Source organism: Aspergillus brunneoviolaceus, assembly GCF_003184695.1.
Source record: "Aspergillus brunneoviolaceus CBS 621.78 unplaced genomic scaffold BO95scaffold_90, whole genome shotgun sequence".
Taxonomy (NCBI): domain Eukaryota; kingdom Fungi; phylum Ascomycota; class Eurotiomycetes; order Eurotiales; family Aspergillaceae; genus Aspergillus; species Aspergillus brunneoviolaceus.
In genome coordinates, this window is record NW_020290820.1 from 72,355 (window position 1) to 87,676 (window position 15,322).

General features: G+C 54.7%; 8 protein-coding genes across 8 annotated transcripts; 2 read left to right on the plus strand and 6 right to left on the minus strand.

Annotated features, from left to right (window-relative positions):
- Positions 1–25: 25 nt before the first annotated feature.
- Positions 26–1,452, minus strand: BO95DRAFT_447496 (LUC7 domain-containing protein). Its single transcript, XM_025587634.1, has 3 exons — positions 1,328–1,452; positions 886–1,217; positions 26–786 (listed from the first exon to the last, which is right to left on the minus strand). The coding sequence occupies exons 1-3, from the start codon at positions 1,368–1,370 to the stop codon at positions 295–297; spliced, it is 867 nt and encodes a 288-aa protein (XP_025437345.1). The 5' UTR covers positions 1,371–1,452; the 3' UTR covers positions 26–294.
- Positions 1,453–1,612: 160 nt separating this feature from the next.
- On the plus strand, positions 1,613–3,766 carry gpi16 (GPI-anchor transamidase subunit GPI16; the record flags this gene model as incomplete). The annotated part of the gene is made up of 3 exons (XM_025590431.1): positions 1,613–2,223; positions 2,284–2,678; positions 2,730–3,766. Exons 1-3 carry the CDS (start codon positions 1,865–1,867, stop codon positions 3,764–3,766), a joined length of 1,791 nt encoding a protein of 596 aa, XP_025437346.1. The 5' UTR covers positions 1,613–1,864.
- A 24-nt stretch (positions 3,767–3,790) lies between these two features.
- Positions 3,791–4,845, minus strand: BO95DRAFT_399518 (uncharacterized protein). The gene is made up of 4 exons (XM_025583825.1): positions 4,753–4,845; positions 4,430–4,647; positions 4,134–4,336; positions 3,791–4,016 (listed from the first exon to the last, which is right to left on the minus strand). The coding sequence occupies exons 2-4, from the start codon at positions 4,556–4,558 to the stop codon at positions 4,001–4,003; spliced, it is 348 nt and encodes a 115-aa protein (XP_025437347.1). The 5' UTR covers positions 4,559–4,647; positions 4,753–4,845; the 3' UTR covers positions 3,791–4,000.
- A 404-nt stretch (positions 4,846–5,249) lies between these two features.
- Positions 5,250–6,715, minus strand: BO95DRAFT_457076 (uncharacterized protein; the record flags this gene model as incomplete). The annotated part of the gene is made up of 6 exons (XM_025588454.1): positions 5,250–5,659; positions 5,699–6,059; positions 6,140–6,220; positions 6,329–6,346; positions 6,383–6,444; positions 6,472–6,715. 6 exons carry the CDS (start codon positions 6,713–6,715, stop codon positions 5,250–5,252), a joined length of 1,176 nt encoding a protein of 391 aa, XP_025437348.1.
- A 963-nt stretch (positions 6,716–7,678) lies between these two features.
- Positions 7,679–9,585, minus strand: faeB-2 (putative feruloyl esterase; the record flags this gene model as incomplete). The annotated part of the gene is made up of 2 exons (XM_025584648.1): positions 8,985–9,585; positions 7,679–8,919 (listed from the first exon to the last, which is right to left on the minus strand). The coding sequence occupies exons 1-2, from the start codon at positions 9,322–9,324 to the stop codon at positions 7,679–7,681; spliced, it is 1,581 nt and encodes a 526-aa protein (XP_025437349.1). The 5' UTR covers positions 9,325–9,585.
- Positions 9,586–10,154: 569 nt separating this feature from the next.
- On the minus strand, positions 10,155–11,881 carry BO95DRAFT_423900 (putative nuclear membrane fusion protein Kar5; the record flags this gene model as incomplete). Its single annotated transcript, XM_025584649.1, has 5 exons — positions 10,155–10,298; positions 10,358–10,673; positions 10,723–10,779; positions 10,825–11,034; positions 11,087–11,881. The coding sequence occupies 5 exons, from the start codon at positions 11,879–11,881 to the stop codon at positions 10,270–10,272; spliced, it is 1,407 nt and encodes a 468-aa protein (XP_025437350.1). The 3' UTR covers positions 10,155–10,269.
- A 658-nt stretch (positions 11,882–12,539) lies between these two features.
- BO95DRAFT_447501 (mitochondrial 54S ribosomal protein uL6m) lies at positions 12,540–13,673 on the plus strand. The gene is made up of 3 exons (XM_025587635.1): positions 12,540–12,841; positions 12,918–13,031; positions 13,118–13,673. Exons 1-3 carry the CDS (start codon positions 12,568–12,570, stop codon positions 13,489–13,491), a joined length of 762 nt encoding a protein of 253 aa, XP_025437351.1. The 5' UTR covers positions 12,540–12,567; the 3' UTR covers positions 13,492–13,673.
- Positions 13,604–15,123, minus strand: BO95DRAFT_447502 (3'(2'),5'-bisphosphate nucleotidase). The gene has a single exon (XM_025587636.1). It carries the CDS (start codon positions 14,968–14,970, stop codon positions 13,711–13,713), a length of 1,260 nt encoding a protein of 419 aa, XP_025437352.1. The 5' UTR covers positions 14,971–15,123; the 3' UTR covers positions 13,604–13,710.
- Between the last annotated feature and the right edge of the window lie 199 nt (positions 15,124–15,322).

Here is a 15,322-nt window from a genome sequence, read left to right on the forward strand (position 1 = left end):
GGTACAGGGTATTATACCGCAGTGCGTGGATTTGTTTGTTTCGCTAATATAAGGTAAAGTGATGTTTAGATATCTTTTTGAGACAGAAAGAAGAAGATAGCCATGACATCCGCCAAGCATGGTCGACCGTGAAAGGAAACGCCTACGCTATGCAAAGACCAAGCTGAGAGCGTACAAGCAAACAGGAAATGAAAAGGAAAAAAAAGAAAGAAAAAAACAGAAATCGGTATAGGACAATCCAAAAAACCCCCCTTCTCCTTCTCCCTGTTTCATGATCATCGTCATCCGTAATCATCACCACCGAGGACCACGCTTTTTGTACCCACCACCGCCGCCGCCGCCACCACCACCGTAGCGAGGCCCGCGGCCACCGCCCCCGGAGCGACCACCGCCCCAGCCCCGATCACGATCGTCCTCGTCATCGTGGTGCCGGACCGGCGGAGGCCGACCCTTGAGCTCCTCGCTGAGTCGCTTGAAGGTCTTGCGCATGTCCGAGTACCCCATATGCATCTTGCCGAAGAAGTGATCGGCCAGGCGGCGGTCGTTGTCGAGGCGACTCAAGTACGCGCCGCAGACATCGCAGACCTGCAGCTTCTGGTGGCCCGAGGGGCCCGAGGTGTCTTGGAGGTTCTTGAGGTCGCGCTCGCACGTCTCCTTCTGGTGCTTGGCGGTGCGGATCTTGTGCAGTTCGTTCAGGGCCTGCGCCACGGCGCCGGTCTCGCCCAGGACGGAGATCTCCAGCAGACCCGAGTTGATGGTGTTGGTGAGGTCGGCGATTTGTTTTAGCTGCATAGTAACAAAATTAATTTCTGGTACTCCAGCAAAATGTTCTAGGTGATGGGAAGGGGGGGGAAGCAGAGCAGCAGAGAAGCCAGCCAGCCTTACCAGGTTATTCGTCTGTCGGATTTCATCCGGGGTCTTCTCCAGCCGTCGCTGCGCCGAGTCAATGCGTCGGTCACAGTCGTCGATGTACTTCTGCATGTCGCGCATGTAATCGTAGTCGAACCCCCACTTGGCCTTGTCCGCGGCCGAGGCGGCCTCGTATTCCGTCTTCAATCCTTCGCTGTGCACTTTCGGGCACTGGCCCAGGTCTTGTTTGGTGTTGGTGAAGAGGTCGTGGGGGCAGGTGCCGACGAGGTAGGAACGGCAGACTTTCGGATCGGTGATGGCGAGTTGCGCATTGCGGGATTGCGCTCCTGTGCCGATGAGTTGGTCCGCTGTAGCAGTCAAGGATATCCAGGATTAGCTAGCTATCTCGGAATTGCGGGTTTTTGAGACGAGGGGAGAGAGCTGGAAACGCTCGAGAAGGGAATTGTTGGGGACGTACCTCCCATGAGCTGCTCAAGCAGCTTTCTTTGTTCCGCAGCCATAGTGGGGGGATAATGCCTGGGATCAAAAGAGTGGTGAGGGATGAGGGGATGAGGGAGGGGGAAAGAAAAAGAAAGATCGCACTTGAAGGAGTTTGAATTGGAGAGCTTCTGCTTCTTCTTCTGTTCTGGCCGGGAAGTTCTGCGGGCGTGGCGCTAACCGCGGTTGGCTGCGCTTATGTGAGCTCCGGGCCCCTGTTCGCCTTGCGGTATTGTACACTCTACTTCGTTCATTATCTCGACGACAGGAATACGCTCCCCCATGATATAACGGGCAGTTGATGACTGTCGACTCTAACGGAGCTTGAAACGTTAGACTTCGACCCGAACGAATCGTCGTTGACGTACTGCAGGTGTCTCCGCAGCTGTCAGTTGTTGTTGCATCTCTCACGAGCAACGCAGCTGCCGAACGTCGCAACTCCACCACCGAGGGGTGGTGCATCGAGATATCTTTACTGGATTCTTTCTGAAGCTTCCGTGTCGGCCAGCATGACGTGATGACTGTCCTTTCGCTTCTCTCTCTACTCTTCCTGGCCGCGTTCTCCTCGCTCGCCTCCGCGAACTCCGACTACCACGAGAGTCTCGTCCTCCAACCACTTCCGCAATCCGCGCTGTTAGCTTCCTTCAACTTCCAGAGCAATGACTCGCAGACCTCCTTCAATGAGCGTCACTTCCGCTATTTCCCCCGCGCGCTAGGCCAGATCCTCCGCCACGCCAATACCAAGGAGCTGCACCTCCGGTTCACAACGGGTCGATGGGATGCTGAGAGCTGGGGTCCTCGCCCGTGGAATGGAACCAAGGAGGGGGGCACCGGTGTGGAGCTGTGGGCGTGGATCGATGCCGTAGATGATGAATCGTACGTCTTATGCTGGGGTAACCGGACAGATAGGATCCAATGTTGACATCAATCAACCAGGGCTTTCGCAAAATGGATCACCTTGGCCCAATCACTCTCCGGGCTGTTCTGTGCCTCGTTGAACTTCATCGACTCGACCAGAACGACGAGGCCAGTCGCATCTTTCGAACCCACAGGGACTCACGCGGCTTCGGACAATCTACATCTTCTGCACGGAACACTTCCTGGCGAGGTGGTCTGCACCGAAAACTTGACGCCATTTTTGAAGCTCCTTCCATGTAAGGGCAAGGCGGGTGTGGCTAGCCTTCTCGACGGGCACAAGCTTTTTGATGCTTCGTGGCAGAGCATGTCCGTGGATGTGCGTCCTATCTGCACGCAGACCGGGGAATGTGTTGTGCAGATTGATCAGTCGGTGGACATTGTGCTCGATATCGACCGGTCCAAGCGTCCACGGGGTCAGTATAGCTTGCTTGACGTATGACGATCTGTGCTGATCCTTCCCCTAGATAACCCCATCCCACGGCCCGTGCCTAACGAGCAGCTCGTGTGCGACACATCCAAGCCTTATCACTCAGACGACACCTGCTACCCGCTAGAGAGCACGTCCGAAAAGAGCTGGGGCTTGTCTGAGATCTTCGGCCGCAGCATTAGCGGATCATGCCCTCTCACCGAGGGTTCTACCGACGGAACGGTCTGCCTGCGAGTGCCACACGAACGAGAAGTCCGTGCGACTGAAGGCGCGGTGGAAGTGAAGAAGCCCGACGGGTACACCCGCTGCTTCACCCTGGAGTCTTCCACACCTTTTGACCTCAACATCCCGGAGCAGGAGGCCACGACCCAAGTTCCACTCGATGAGCCTGTGCTGCGCGCCGAGCGCACGATCGTCGGACACGGCCAGGAACGCGGAGGGATGCGGATTATCTTCGACAACCCTTCGGACACCCACCCTGTTGACTTCATCTACTTCGAGACGCTGCCGTGGTTCCTCCGCCCCTACGTCCACACCCTCCAAGCCACCATCACGGGCCGCGACGGGCTACGTCGCCAAGTGCCCGCCTCGCAATTCATCAAAGAAACCTTCTACCGCCCGGCCATCGACCGCGAACGCGGGACCCAGCTCGAGCTGGCGCTCTCCGTGCCGGCCGCGTCGACGGTGACGCTAACCTACGATTTTGAAAAGGCTATCCTGCGGTACACGGAGTATCCCCCGGACGCCAACCGCGGGTTCAACGTCGCTCCGGCGGTGATCAAGCTGAGCCCGGCGGGCGGCGGCGGCGGCGCCAGCCACCCGATCTACATCCGCACGACGAGCCTGCTTCTTCCACTCCCCACTCCGGACTTCAGCATGCCATACAACGTGATCATCTTGACGAGCACGGTGATCGCGTTGGCTTTCGGCAGTATCTTTAATCTGCTGGTGCGCCGTTTCGTGACGGCCGAAGAGGCCTCGGCCATGCGAGCGCAGACCCTAAAGAGCAGGTTGGGTGGGAAGCTCGTTGCTCTCCGGGACCGAGTCAAGGGGAAGACGGCGAAGACGGAGTAGTTCATGTATTCATATAGCATTTCGATCACACCCTATCTACGAATGCAATCACCAGTTGAAGAGATTCATGCATTCCATCTCATAATATCATTAACCCTAATAATCCCATACACCCCACCGACAAAAGACAAACACTAGAACCAAACAACCCAGCGAACACGAATAACGCCATCCCCTATCGGGCAGCCCAAGCCAACAACACCTCCCCCTCAATCAGAAGAAGAAGAAGAAGTTTCACTCAGGATAGAGACTAAACCCTCATCAGCCAGTCCCCCCCAACACCTCTCTCACTGCATCCACCCCCTCATCCCTCAACCGCTCATCCCCTGAAGGAGAAAGGGGAAAAAAAGGCCCGGGGAAAGCTTACAAACCCAACTTATCCTTCATCGTCTCCCAGCCCGGCAGCGCCCCGGACCCGCCGGGCTTCCGCTCCATGAAGCTGTGGTCCTCGGTCGCGCATGTCCCCTCCTGCATCCCCTGGCCCTCGTCGAACCGGCCCAGGAACTTGTGCTCCGCCGCCGACTTCTGGTCGCTGATGTCGCGGAATTCCGGGGCCGTGAGGACGTCGCTCTACGGTCGTTGGCGTTAGTTATCGGCAGAACAGTAACTATAAGTTATGTGATGGTACAGAGGGGAAACGGGAAAGAGGGGGGCAAAACGTACAGAAACCCCGCCCTTAGGGTGGCCCGAGTCGCCCCAGCCGCTGCCGCCGCCGGCGTTGTTGGCGGGCGTGGGCTCGGCGGAGGCGCCGCCGCTCGTGGCTTGGGGGAGGCGGTTGGAGTTGGAGGCCATTTTCGTGGTGTTTAGTTTAGTAAATTTAGTGGGTGGGTGGGTGTTGTTGAGTTAGGTATAGGTGGGGATTGAAGCGTGTGGTTGTGGTGCTGGAAATATGGTTAGTGGTGGTTGCGATGGATGTACAGTATATAGTTGGGCGTCGTATGCGGTATGTTCTGCGGAGGGAAGGGGAGGGGAAAGTAAAGACTCACTATTTATGCAAATAGTATCAGAGATGTAGATTTGATCGAGGTCACTTCGAAATCTGCTGGATTGGGTTTATATACCCTACTCGTATCCCTCTGGGGGATGAATGAAGGGTTGGTGATCTCATCATGAACACACGTCATTTTTGGGGTTGCCACCCCCAAGTTTGGGGTCAGTCGCATTCACTTGCTTACCCCAAGCATTGGAGGTCCCTGCCATGTACTATTCTGGACTCGTAACACAAGCAACTGTAGAAGTGATGTGTTTATCGATTTGGCTCTCATCTACTGATTCTACCATAGCTGATGCGGTGCACTCGGTATATACATACATCACGTCATAACTTATCAGCTATGGTATAACAAGAAAAGACAAAAATAATACCTCTGGATCGCAGACAACAGAAAGTGTAATTGGGGAATTATAATGTATGCATCAATCATGGAGGTCTTCAAAAATCCAAGAATCCACGGAAGAATAAAACGTAGACCTAAATAGAGCATTACTGCGACTCGACTTGTTCAGCCCAAGAAGTCCCTTCCATCGGTGAAAGAGGGTCCACGTTGAGAAGGTCCAGGTTCACTGCAGTTGTTGCAGCATTGAGAGGTGCCTTTGGCTCCTTAGGCTCATCGGAGGAGTCCTTGACGACCTCCTTCTGAGTGTCCTTCTGTTCCTCCTTGACCCACTCTTTCGGGGCCTCTTTCGAGGTATCCTTCCCGTTCTTCTCACTGCCAGGGAGCGCAGGGAAGTCTGCCTCATTGTCAAGCACCGGAGCAGGAGCCCACCTCGACTCGCCCAGGCCTGGCAGATTCTCAGCCGCGCCGTCCGTCTGGGGAAGATCCTCCCGTGGGCCACGATGACCACCGCGACCACGTCCACCGCGACCCCCACGGCCTCGACCTCGATGGCCCCCTCGAGGACTGTCACCATGGGGCTCCTCATGCGCCTCACCACTAGGCTGGTCGCTAGGCTGCCCTTCAAAGTCGCGTCTCGTATAGCCAGAAACACCACCGTGCATACCTCGACGGAAGCCCCCGCGCCCACCGCGCGGGTTGAAATCCTCCTCCTTCTTCTGAGCATCCCACTCCCGGCCCGCAAAGGCTTGTAACTTCCGCTGTCGGTTGCGTTCCCGCTCGTTATCCATGACCCGGCGCTGCACCCGTTCCTGGCGTCTCTTCTCCTCCGCAACCTTCTCCCTCTCAAGGAATGAGGCTTGGTCAGCTTCAGCCCGAGCGTGCGCCGCGGCTACCTTGGCAGCGTTCTCCTTCGCAGCCGCAATACGACGCGAGAGCTCCTCTTCCGTGAGTTTCGGCTACACAGACAAACACAAACTCATTAGCCCCACGCTTAAAGTCCACCATAGAGCCCCCCACGCCCGTAAAGAAAACGTACCTTCTTGATACCACCCGTAGCACTTCGATCTCCACGTACAGCAGGCACCCGCGGACCCTCCGCTGCAGGCTTCTCACCCGCCTGTTGTTCTGTCTCCGCAGCCGCAGCCCCAGAGGCAGCCGGGTTAGTAGTAGTAGTCGTCGTCGTAGCCTCCTCCACGGGATTGTTGCTGTCCTCGCCACCCTCCACAGGGCTCTCCGCCGTAGTCTTATTATTATTATGATAATTGTGATTAATTCTCACGTTCGGATCACCCCTCCGGCCAGAGTTCTGCGACCCCCTCCGCCCACCCCGGCCCCCTCTGCCTCCCCGTCCCCTCCCCCGTCGCTCACCCCCGCGTGAACGCGACGGGGTGTCAGTCCGCGCAGGAGATGATACGTCTCTGTCGATAGTAGTTGATGCTGTTGCGGGCGCGATACTCTCTTCAAAGGACTGCTGGTGGTGGTCGTCCGCCGGCGGGGAGTGTTGTTCTTGTTGTTCTTGCAGCTGCATTTGTTGTTGTTGCTCTGCAGAGACGGGGATGATCTCATCGTCGAACAGGTCATCCCCTCCACGTGTTTGCGCGAACTCGTCCATGGCAGGGACGTCACTTACGGGCCTGTCGTTTTCGGTCTTTCGGGATATGGTTGTATGCCCAGCCGAAAGGCAAAATGGATGTGGATAGTGTGTGTGTGTGTATGTGGTATATCGCACAGGCACGACGCAGAAAAGCTGAAGGGTGGACACAGGAAATGCGATCCGTGAAAGGTTGGAGAGGTCTCAGGCGGCTTGTGTGGTTCGAACCAAGGAGGGCGATTAATTAAGGCTAGCTAAACTATCAGCGCTAGTTCCGCGCGCGGACGCGGGGAAGAACAGTCAGCTTTCTGGTGCGGGACAGAGGAGGGCAACGGCAGGGAAGGGTAGGGCGTTCAGAGCAATTGTGGACAAGTTTGAGATATGGATAGGAGATAGCTGGAACTGGGATGAAAAGTAGACGAACCACATGCCAACCAGCCAAGTTTATCTGCAGGGAAGCTCCAGTCCAGCCCAGCCCAACCGGACCGGACCCAAGCAAGTCATTGCAGCCGCGACTCCGACTGACTGCTAAGGCGGTCTGGGTTGGACTGGTTCGTGTCTGGATACAACTCTCATGGTGTTGGGGATGATGGAGGGATGAAGGGTCAAGAAGAGGTAGTAGTACATACATAGATTAAGACGTAAGATGTAATCGAGTGATGAAAGAAGCGGTGGGTTCTCAAGAGAGTAGCCGTGAGGATGGATCGGAGCAGCAGCGAAGCCAAAGGAAGCTCGAGAGGGGAAACTGCTGCCTCTCACCGCCTGGTTCTGCCATGCACCAACCCAAATACGGACTGATGAGGGGAAAGGAAATCATAACTTGGAAGAAAAATGATCTCATGCGGTTTCACATCCTACTACTCGTCTATGTACAAGGCTTCCGTAGTGTATGCGCTAACCAAAAATATTTCCCACTCTTTCATGACTTGCGTAATACTTAATGTGCTATGCTGCAACTTCACGGTCTCTTCTTTCTCTCGTGCACTACACACACTGCCATGCATTTTCGTCCGTGTAATTCCCTGGGCCCTTGTATACATTGCGCCGGGGCCAGCGACAATGCTTGCGGGTATATTCCACTCCACTACCAACTCCATCAACAAACTTGGCTCCCCGCACAAACTCCGGCGCTATGCCCTTCTCCACCCACTGCACCATGGCCATGAGCACGTTGTTCTCCGGCGCAACGCCATTGAATGAATCGGCCACGTTCCCAATGCCGTATGCACCGTCACCGCCCCCACAGTGGCCCATACCACTGATCTGGAAGAAGCGATAAAACTCGTCCAGCTCTGCCGGCGGCAGGTTCATCGTCTCGGCCACTCGCGAGTAATACAGCTTGGAGTTCTCCGAGCTAATGATTTGGTCCATGAGCCCGTGGTAGGTCAGGACCTTGCCGCCGCTCTTGCGGAACGGGGTCAGGTCCGCATCCCAGGTTTGGATGTTGTACGGGTTCTGCTTGAGTGCCACGGCAATATCGTGCCTATTGAAGGTGGCCGGGTCCCAATCCGGGTTGCTGAAAACCACATAGCGGTACCAGTCGGTGCTGTAGGAAAAGGGCGAGCCACCGTAGTAGATTGCGGAGGCAGCCACCTCCGAGCCGGGTTGCATACGAGGGTAAACAAGGGTCCCGTTGAGCCCATAGAGTGGGGACAGGATCTGGCGAACCGTGTTTGCCTGGGCCCCGGTGAGACATCTGGTCGAGGAGGAACCGGGTTTGCAGATGATCGTGTCGATGATCGGGTGGCAGAGATCAGGATCTTCGATGATTCCATCGTGCGCGCCGTCGATAGCGTCGCATTGACGTAAGATCTCATCATGGACAACACTCCAGAGCTCAGAAGAGAGGTAGCTGTCTGAGGTGTTGGCTCCGGTGATGGGGTAGAAGTGACCGCTCCAGGAGGTCAAGCCTACAAAATTCATGGCAGGAGCACCAGCCACCACACCGTCAAAGTCATCGGGGAACTGCTGCACCGACTTGAAGCCCTCACGACCACCGGTGGAGCATCCCAGGTAGTAGGACTTGTTGAAACCTTGCTCGTAGAAGAGCTTGGTCAACTGCTTTCCAACCACGACTCCAGTGTGAACTGACCGATAGGCAAAATCTTCGACGACTTCTGGGTGTTGGTAAAAGGGTTCGCCAGACGTGCCATTGTGTCCGTTGTTGGCACCGACCGTCGCAAAGCCGAATCCGGTTGTATACGCCATATCATCGTACCCAACACCTTAAGAAGACGCGTCAGACTTAAGAACAGAATCATGCAGGACGAGTGGAAGAGAGGTGACATACAGCCATTGAGCCCTCCATTGCCTGTGCTCAGAAACCGACCAGTGTAGTTTCGAGGCAGCCATGCCTCCAGTGTGATCTCGCTGCTGTTTGAGGTCGCAACCGCCATCGCGACTCGACAAAAGTCGGCCGTCACAGCCTGATAGGTAGCGCCGCAAGTCGCAGGATTGTCTGGTATAGAGAGGTTGGTTCCTCCGGCCACATATTCCACAATGTTTACTCGCACGTTGGGTAGATCAATCTTGCTTGCAAACTTGGCACATTTGTTTTGAAAAGAATCTTGTCGAGTTGAAATGGCTGAGCCCAAAGCCAAGGAGGGCAGGAGAAGAGGCAGTGTTCTCATGTTGACGGACCTGTTTCTCAGCGCAACTGTTGTGCGAGGGAGGATAGAAACATGGAGCCCTCGAGTAGAGGAGGGGCCCTTTTATAGCCCTTCTTGCTCGGAAACATTTCCACTTGCTTGCTTCACCGTCTCCACCAGTGATGCCTATCAAGAGTGGAGATTGGGGCATCCAGAGCAGAGTCATCAGTCAAGCTTTGAGAATCCTCCGAGATTGTATCGGGGTGAGAGGGAGGCGATGAATGGGAAGTGTTTGGAGGAGAGAAAGAGATTAATGCCGGCAGATGAGCGGAGCCGAAAATGAAGCTAAATAAATGCGAGACTGTGGTTGGGCCAGGGGCTTCCCCCCATACCCCACAGCCACTTTTCCGGGGATCGTCAACTTCTCCGCAAAATGCGGAGAAGAGGTTCGATGCCTTCCTCTACCTTTGGGGACCAGGGCCCTTGCCCCCTTCTGGCTTAGAAGGAAGGATTTGGCTTCCTTCCGTTACCTGTCAGAAACACAGCTCTGTCTTACAATACAGCACTTGGAGAGAGCCGAGGCACGGAGACACATCTCCCTAAGAAACAGACCAGTCATCAGTTTGCATTCCATCACTTCTACCGAATTTAGTGCCGCCTCAATGTCTATCACATAGTCCATGCGTCATTTCTTTCAAGCAAGTCGAATTTGTTCACCGAAGACCGCACTTGGCGATGGGAACAGGCAGGAGAATCAGAGATGCAGCAAGCTAAAGGATCCGGTGGATCGAATTCTGAATACAGAAAGTTCAACGAAGCTTCGGCTTGGCCCCGGGTGCTTATCGTGCACTCCAGAGTATATTCAACCGTCACCCACAGCGCAGAAAGGAAATACCACCCGCTAGGTTGTTCCACCGTGCAAGTGTGTGAACATTATATCAAAAATAAGGAAACACATAATTAAGATGGATGTCGAATGAAATAGAGTCAATGTCCACGCCGAAACAGATAATTGACTAGAGATCAAGACCGTTAGTACGTCGGTATACAGACTGCGGAGGATAGGGGGCCGAACAAATTACAGCGACTGCCCTTGAATGCTCTGTAACTACATTCCAGATCACGAGGCTGCACCAGACTATATCACCCATCACTTTCAGTACGAGATCCAGCCCATACTTAGATCCCATCTGGTCAATTGCCTTGAGTATTTTCGCAGCTATGACGGCTGCTCTGTCAAGATCAGCCAGCATGCCAGTCAAGTGAATTTGTTGCTGCTGGTGTAATCGGGATGTTTCTTGTAGAGCTTCGTATTGCCGCAACTGTGCTAGATGCAGCTGTTCGGTTCGTTCTTCGGACTCATTAAGAGCCTTCTGAAGGCCTGGCATGCGCTTTGAAAATTAGTAATGTTCTCTCGTCTTCTTTGAAGCTGTCGCAAACCTCATTCATGCTCTGCGCGATTTGCAGCATATATACCATTCGAGTCGAGAGCAGGTCCTACTACAGTTAGCTCACTGAAAGGATTTGGTAACAAATACTCACCAGAGAAGCATCAAATTGCAAGAGTCTTGCCAAATTATCCTGGCAGAGTGCTCCTACGCTTTCGTGGTGAGCCAAGGCCGTCTCCCTGGTGGTCTCTAGCTCTCTCTGCTGCGCATCCGCCAATTCCTGGTCCCTCTTGGCAGACTCTTGGTGTAGAGCGTGTAGTGTGTGACCAAGCTTATCAGCTTCGGTAGCAACAGTCTGGAGTTTCTGGACATATCATTAACCTTAGTATTAGTCATGTAAGCAAATGCAGACTCACGAATTCGAGGGTGTCTGTCTTTTGCTGCAGTGTGTCGATCGCAGGCCCTAGGGACTCCTTGAATGAGTCGACGGCATACGCGTACAGGCCGTGCAAAATCCGGTCCATCGTCGATCTCAAGCGCATATCGGTTTCTTCCAGTTCCTGTCTCATCCTGCTTCTCATGATACCGACCGCTTGCATGAATTCTTTCTGACGGACAAGGTCAGCTGCAGCGACCTCCACGGCCTCGTGGAGACCATGCTCCAGCTCGGCAGAGCTATTTAGTATAGATCGATAAAGCTCCAAAAGCTCCGCCTTCTCAGTCTCATCCCTGGCCGCCTGGCATATAACCACAGCATTCTGCCGACTGTTGCTGTAGGAAGTCCACCACTGCGGCCGGGTCTCCAGCGACTGAAGGCAAGACTCCAACTGCGGCTTCTGAATGAGCTCCGGAGCACTGAAGCGGATTCTATCCCCGAAAATAAATCCGAACCTGCCTCTTTTCTGCGGCGGCACAATCACCAATGAGGAACACGTGTCTGGCGCTGCTGCCTTAGCTTCTCGAAGCTCACAAATGGCAAGACGGGCTGCATAAAGCGAGCGCACGAGCTCTAGGTCCAGGTATACATCCGTGTCCTGTTTCTCGGACCGACCCCCGATTACCTGACAAGAAGAGACGAGCTCTGATACCGCCAGCCGGCTGCAGGATGGGGCGAGCTTCATTGAATCGATGAGAAGGAGAGCTTCTTGTATAATAGGCTTTTGCTTCGGCACTCTGGGAGTAAGGAGAGATGTAAGGTCGATCTCGTCCATAGCACGATTGTCGTTCCCTGCGAGAGCTGCTTGCATCGTTAGCGATTGCCGTGAGAGTGGCCACATAGAGACGTACCATTTTCCGGAAGCACTGCTTCCACAAGACTGTCGAGACTAAAGATAAATATGAGCACCACTATAATGATATGCTGAAACATGATAGTGACGAAGGACAATGCAGTCAGCAGTTTCATGGTGGATATTAGTGTCGAGGTCGAGGGTCCGTAAGATTGTACCAGGGAGAAGTATGGAGTAAATAAAGACTATAGTAATGCAGTATAGAATGTAGAGAGATTCAGAATCTGTAGGACTTAGGCCAATTGAGGCACAATGTAGCAGATTCATCGAGTTGACACTCATAAGGTAAGCGAGTGGAACGAGGAAGTAGGACAGGTGTGAAGCGGGAAGGTGAGGTTATCCCCATTCTCTGGGCTAGCCCATAAGTCAACCTCAGTTCAGCGGAGAAAAGACCCGTGAGGCTTACCACACAGCTCCAACATCATTTCATCACGAGTGCAGAACCGAAGTAGAAGCTGTAGAGAGACCTCACCCATCCCCGATCTATACACTCTCTCACGTGATCTACACTAACCGCATTAGGAAGACAGGATCTCCGGACAAAATCCGTCCGCATCAAAAGAATCCCAGACTAGTCAATCAAAACACCAGTCGCAACCCACGCCGCCATGTCGAATCTTCTACCCCAGAGCTGCCTCCGGCAGTTTGCGCGGAGCTCCCTGAGAACAGGCGCTGCGTCTGCTCGTCCCGCTTCAGCCTTCGCGCTCCCTCTCCGGACACAACCTTTCTCAACCACTTCCCCGACACAATCGCGGAAGGGCAGTGCCCCGATTACCATTCCCCCGGAGGTGTCTCTCAAGTTCATCGATCTCCCGGTTGTCTCCGTGAGAGGAGGTGCTGAGGAAGCTCCCAAGGTTGCAATTGAGGTGTCGGGCCCTCTGGGTGAGTCCTAGTCTTTCGGAACTTCCCCGGCGAGGAAACAACTCTCATGGTATATCTAACAAGAAGTGATTGCTAGGTAAAATGACTCTGAAAGTCCCCCCTTTCGTCAACGTCGAACACGATGAAGCCCTCCGGAAGGCCACTCTCTCCGTTCAGGACCGGGAGATCAAACACCAGCGTGCCATGTGGGGTATGTGAACAAACCTCTTCTACCCCGGAAATCCCTTCTCCGCGGGTCTTTGAGTGGTCCAACTGACTGGTCGATGACAAAATCAGGAACCATGCGCTCGCATCTACAAAACTACGTCCTGGGAGTGTCGGAAGGTCACATCTGTATCCTGAGTATGGTCGGTGTCGGTTACAGAGCCACGATCGAGTCTCAGGCGACCACCGTCAAGTCCCAATTTAAGGGCCAAAAGTTCGTCTCCCTGAAGGTCGGATACTCCCACCCGATTGAGCTCCCCGTCCCGTGGGGAGTCAAGGCCAGCACACCCCAGCCGACCCGTATCCTGCTCGAGAGTGTCAACAAGGAAGTCGTGACGCAGTTCGCGGCCGAGATCCGCGAATGGCGCAAGCCCGAGCCCTACAAGGGCAAGGGTATCTTCATCAACGGAGAGACCGTCAGATTGAAGGCCAAGAAGATTCGGTGATCGGGGGGGTCATTTATACCTTTGGGAGATTTTTCTTTTCCTTTTCTTTCTGTATATGTATATCGGAGCATGGTTCTCTGGGTTCGCGACTGGTATTTTGAAATTTGTGTACTTTTAGACGCATCTAGCGTGGATATAGCTTGACAGTTTATGCAGCCAACATGAAAAAAAAATCACAATCTATGCATAACAGGAAATTCGTAACCTCTTTTTTTTTTTCTACAACTTCAGAACGACCTTCACGGCGTCGATGACCTGGTCGTGGATGGCCGCGGGGGCGGCGACAACACCCTTGTTGGCAGCCAAGGTCCGGCCCTTGCTGAAGTCCAATCTCTGACCGTGGATATCAGTCACTTGACCACCCGCCTCGCGGACGATCAGGTCTCCCGCAGCGTGATCCCAGATCTTCTCCTGGTAGTCCTTCTTCACCGGCAGGCGCAGGTAGATGTCACCGGCTCCTCTGGCGATGGAGCAGTACTTGGCCTGGGAATCCAGACGCACACTGGGGGCGGTGATGCCCAGACGCTCGGCGACGGCGGCGTTGTCACCCTGGGCGGAGTGGGCAGCTTCGACACCCTCGCAGAAAACGGCCTGGGCGATGTCAGGCACGGGGCGCATGGAGATCGACTTGCTCTCGGCGAGACCGGCGTTGGTCAGGGGTCTGCTGATGGCTCCGACACCCTGGATGGCGGAGAAAAGGACCCCGTTGCCGGCGCCGCTGGTCTGCTCCGCACCGATGCCGGCGGACAAAGTCTCGGAGTCGTTGACGGGGAGGTTGGGGCAGCCGATGGCTCCAACCTTGACATCACCGTCCTCGATCAGGCCCAGGCAGACGGCGTACTGGCCGCCGCGCAGGAAGCCCTTGGTGCCGTCGATGGGATCCAGGGCCCAGACGCGACCCTTGGCGCCCCCAGCGCTCTTGCCCTCATCGATGATGTCCAGCATCGCTTCCTCGCTCGGCAAGGCGCCGCCCAGAAGGTTGTCGCTCTCGCTGTCCTCCAACTTGATGTCCTTGACGAGTCTCCAGATCTCGGCGCTCAGCGCCTTGTCCTCGCGGAGCGTGCTGGCCTCCTCCTCGGCGACAATCTCATCGTTGGGGAAGTTCTTGCGGATGGCCTGGATGATCAGAGCCTGAGCTCCGAAGTCGCCGATGGTGACGGGAGACTTGTCATCCTTGGACACGGTTCCCTTGGCCTTCTCGTTGAAGACCTTCTGGGTGAGGAGAGTTGCGCGCTGAACGGCGAGTTCGGCGATGAAGCGTTCTTGTTGGTAGGCCATGGTCGCGGGTTGGGTATGAGGGATGGAGGAGGAGGAGGAATAGAAGTGGGGGAGAAGAGGAGAGAGTAGATGGTGGCGGGCTTTTAAGATGATGCTGACTCCAAGTAGTAGAGTGGAGCAGACGACGAGACGGGAGAAGATGGAGAGTCGCGGTTTGCGGATGGAGCTAGGATCTGCCGAATTCGGAGACCGAAGACCCATTCCAAGTTCCAAACTCAAGCCAGAGGGGGTCAACTGGGGGATAATTACTGAGTAAGTGACTTTCTGTAGATGGTCAATTGCTTCAATTCCTCCTCTACGTGTGTGGGTTGTGATTCTTGTGAATGAATTTCTATGTGGTAGCTGTTTCAACAGAGATCCATGATGGAGGTGGAAATGCCCCTCCTCTCCTTTATCCAGGAATGGGGCAGTGAGTACGTAATTGGGTCTGCGCGGCATCGGAAAGAGGAGCCCCAGGCAGAGATCAGGCAATAATAAGGCACTCAAATTTGATTGCATTGTCTCTTTCCCCGCACTAGACCCAATGGGGCAACTGGCGAGGGGCACTACGAAT

What these genes read in the sequence shown, in the direction of transcription:
- BO95DRAFT_447496 (XM_025587634.1), bottom strand. Translation starts at nt 1,370, where the DNA reads ATGGCTGCGGAACAAAGAAAGCTGCTTGAGCAGCTCATGGGAG. An exon ending in GCTTGAGCAGCTCATGGGAG is followed by an intron (nt 1,218 to 1,327) that starts GTACGTCCCCAA and finishes TGACTGCTACAG; the next exon opens with CGGACCAACTCATCGGCACA. An exon ending in TCCGACAGACGAATAACCTG is followed by an intron (nt 787 to 885) that starts GTAAGGCTGGCT and finishes GTTACTATGCAG; the next exon opens with CTAAAACAAATCGCCGACCT.
- BO95DRAFT_399518 (XM_025583825.1), bottom strand. Translation starts at nt 4,558, where the DNA reads ATGGCCTCCAACTCCAACCGCCTCCCCCAAGCCACGAGCGGCGGCGCC. An exon ending in ACCCTAAGGGCGGGGTTTCT is followed by an intron (nt 4,337 to 4,429) that starts GTACGTTTTGCC and finishes CAACGACCGTAG; the next exon opens with AGCGACGTCCTCACGGCCCC.
- BO95DRAFT_447501 (XM_025587635.1), top strand. Translation starts at nt 12,568, where the DNA reads ATGTCGAATCTTCTACCCCAGAGCTGCCTCCGGCAGTTTGCGCGGAGC. An exon ending in TGAGGTGTCGGGCCCTCTGG is followed by an intron (nt 12,842 to 12,917) that starts GTGAGTCCTAGT and finishes AGTGATTGCTAG; the next exon opens with GTAAAATGACTCTGAAAGTC. An exon ending in ACACCAGCGTGCCATGTGGG is followed by an intron (nt 13,032 to 13,117) that starts GTATGTGAACAA and finishes TGACAAAATCAG; the next exon opens with GAACCATGCGCTCGCATCTA.
- BO95DRAFT_447502 (XM_025587636.1), bottom strand. Translation starts at nt 14,970, where the DNA reads ATGGGTCTTCGGTCTCCGAATTCGGCAGATCCTAGCTCCATCCGCAAA.